This window comes from Eimeria tenella, genomic scaffold (genome assembly GCF_000499545.2).
Source record: "Eimeria tenella Houghton genomic scaffold, Eth_scaff2442, whole genome shotgun sequence".
Classification (NCBI taxonomy): domain Eukaryota; phylum Apicomplexa; class Conoidasida; order Eucoccidiorida; family Eimeriidae; genus Eimeria; species Eimeria tenella.
The window spans coordinates 5403-5893 of NW_013542305.1; the positions used below are offsets into that span (position 1 = coordinate 5403).

Consider the following 491-nt stretch of genomic DNA (forward strand, 5'->3'; position numbering starts at 1 on the left):
CGCCAGAGTGTACATACACCCGAACCCTTTAAAGATACTGTCTGCACTCCCACCAGCTGCTGCTGTTGCCGCTGCAACTGCAGCTGCTGCAGCAGCTGGCTGCTGCTGCTGCTGCTGCTTCTGCAGCTGCTGCGGTTGCTGCTGCTTGCCTTTGCTTCTTCTTCTATATCTGCTCCTCTCTGGCGTTCCCAAGAGGCCTCAGGATCATCTGCAGGGCCTGAAAATGTAAAGACACATACTGCTGTGGCTGCTGCTGCTGCTGCATATGCTGCTGCTGCTGCTGCTGCTACTTACCATCACTGTCCGACTCCTCCTCCTGGTTGTTTTCTGTTGCTGCTGCTGCTGCTTCTGCTTTTTTGTTTGCCTTTTGTAGCTTCCAAATCACCTCTCGCTGCTGCGGGATGTAGCCCTCAGCTTCATCATCCTAAGCAGCAGCAGCAGCAGCAGCAGCAACAGCAGCAGCACCAGCAGCAGCAACCACAGAAGCAGCG

General features: G+C 55.2%; 1 protein-coding gene across 1 annotated transcript in view; it reads right to left on the reverse strand.

Annotated features, from left to right (window-relative positions):
* ETH_00034095 (uncharacterized protein) overlaps positions 1 to 491 on the reverse strand; it is a gene marked incomplete at both ends in the record, with an annotated part of 4048 nt that overhangs the window by 1890 nt on the left and 1667 nt on the right. Inside the window, 2 exons of the mRNA XM_013374992.1 lie at positions 1 to 217; positions 295 to 424. Of these exons, the coding sequence (XP_013230446.1) occupies positions 1 to 217; positions 295 to 424 (347 nt within the window). The remainder of the gene's footprint in view (positions 218 to 294; positions 425 to 491) is intronic.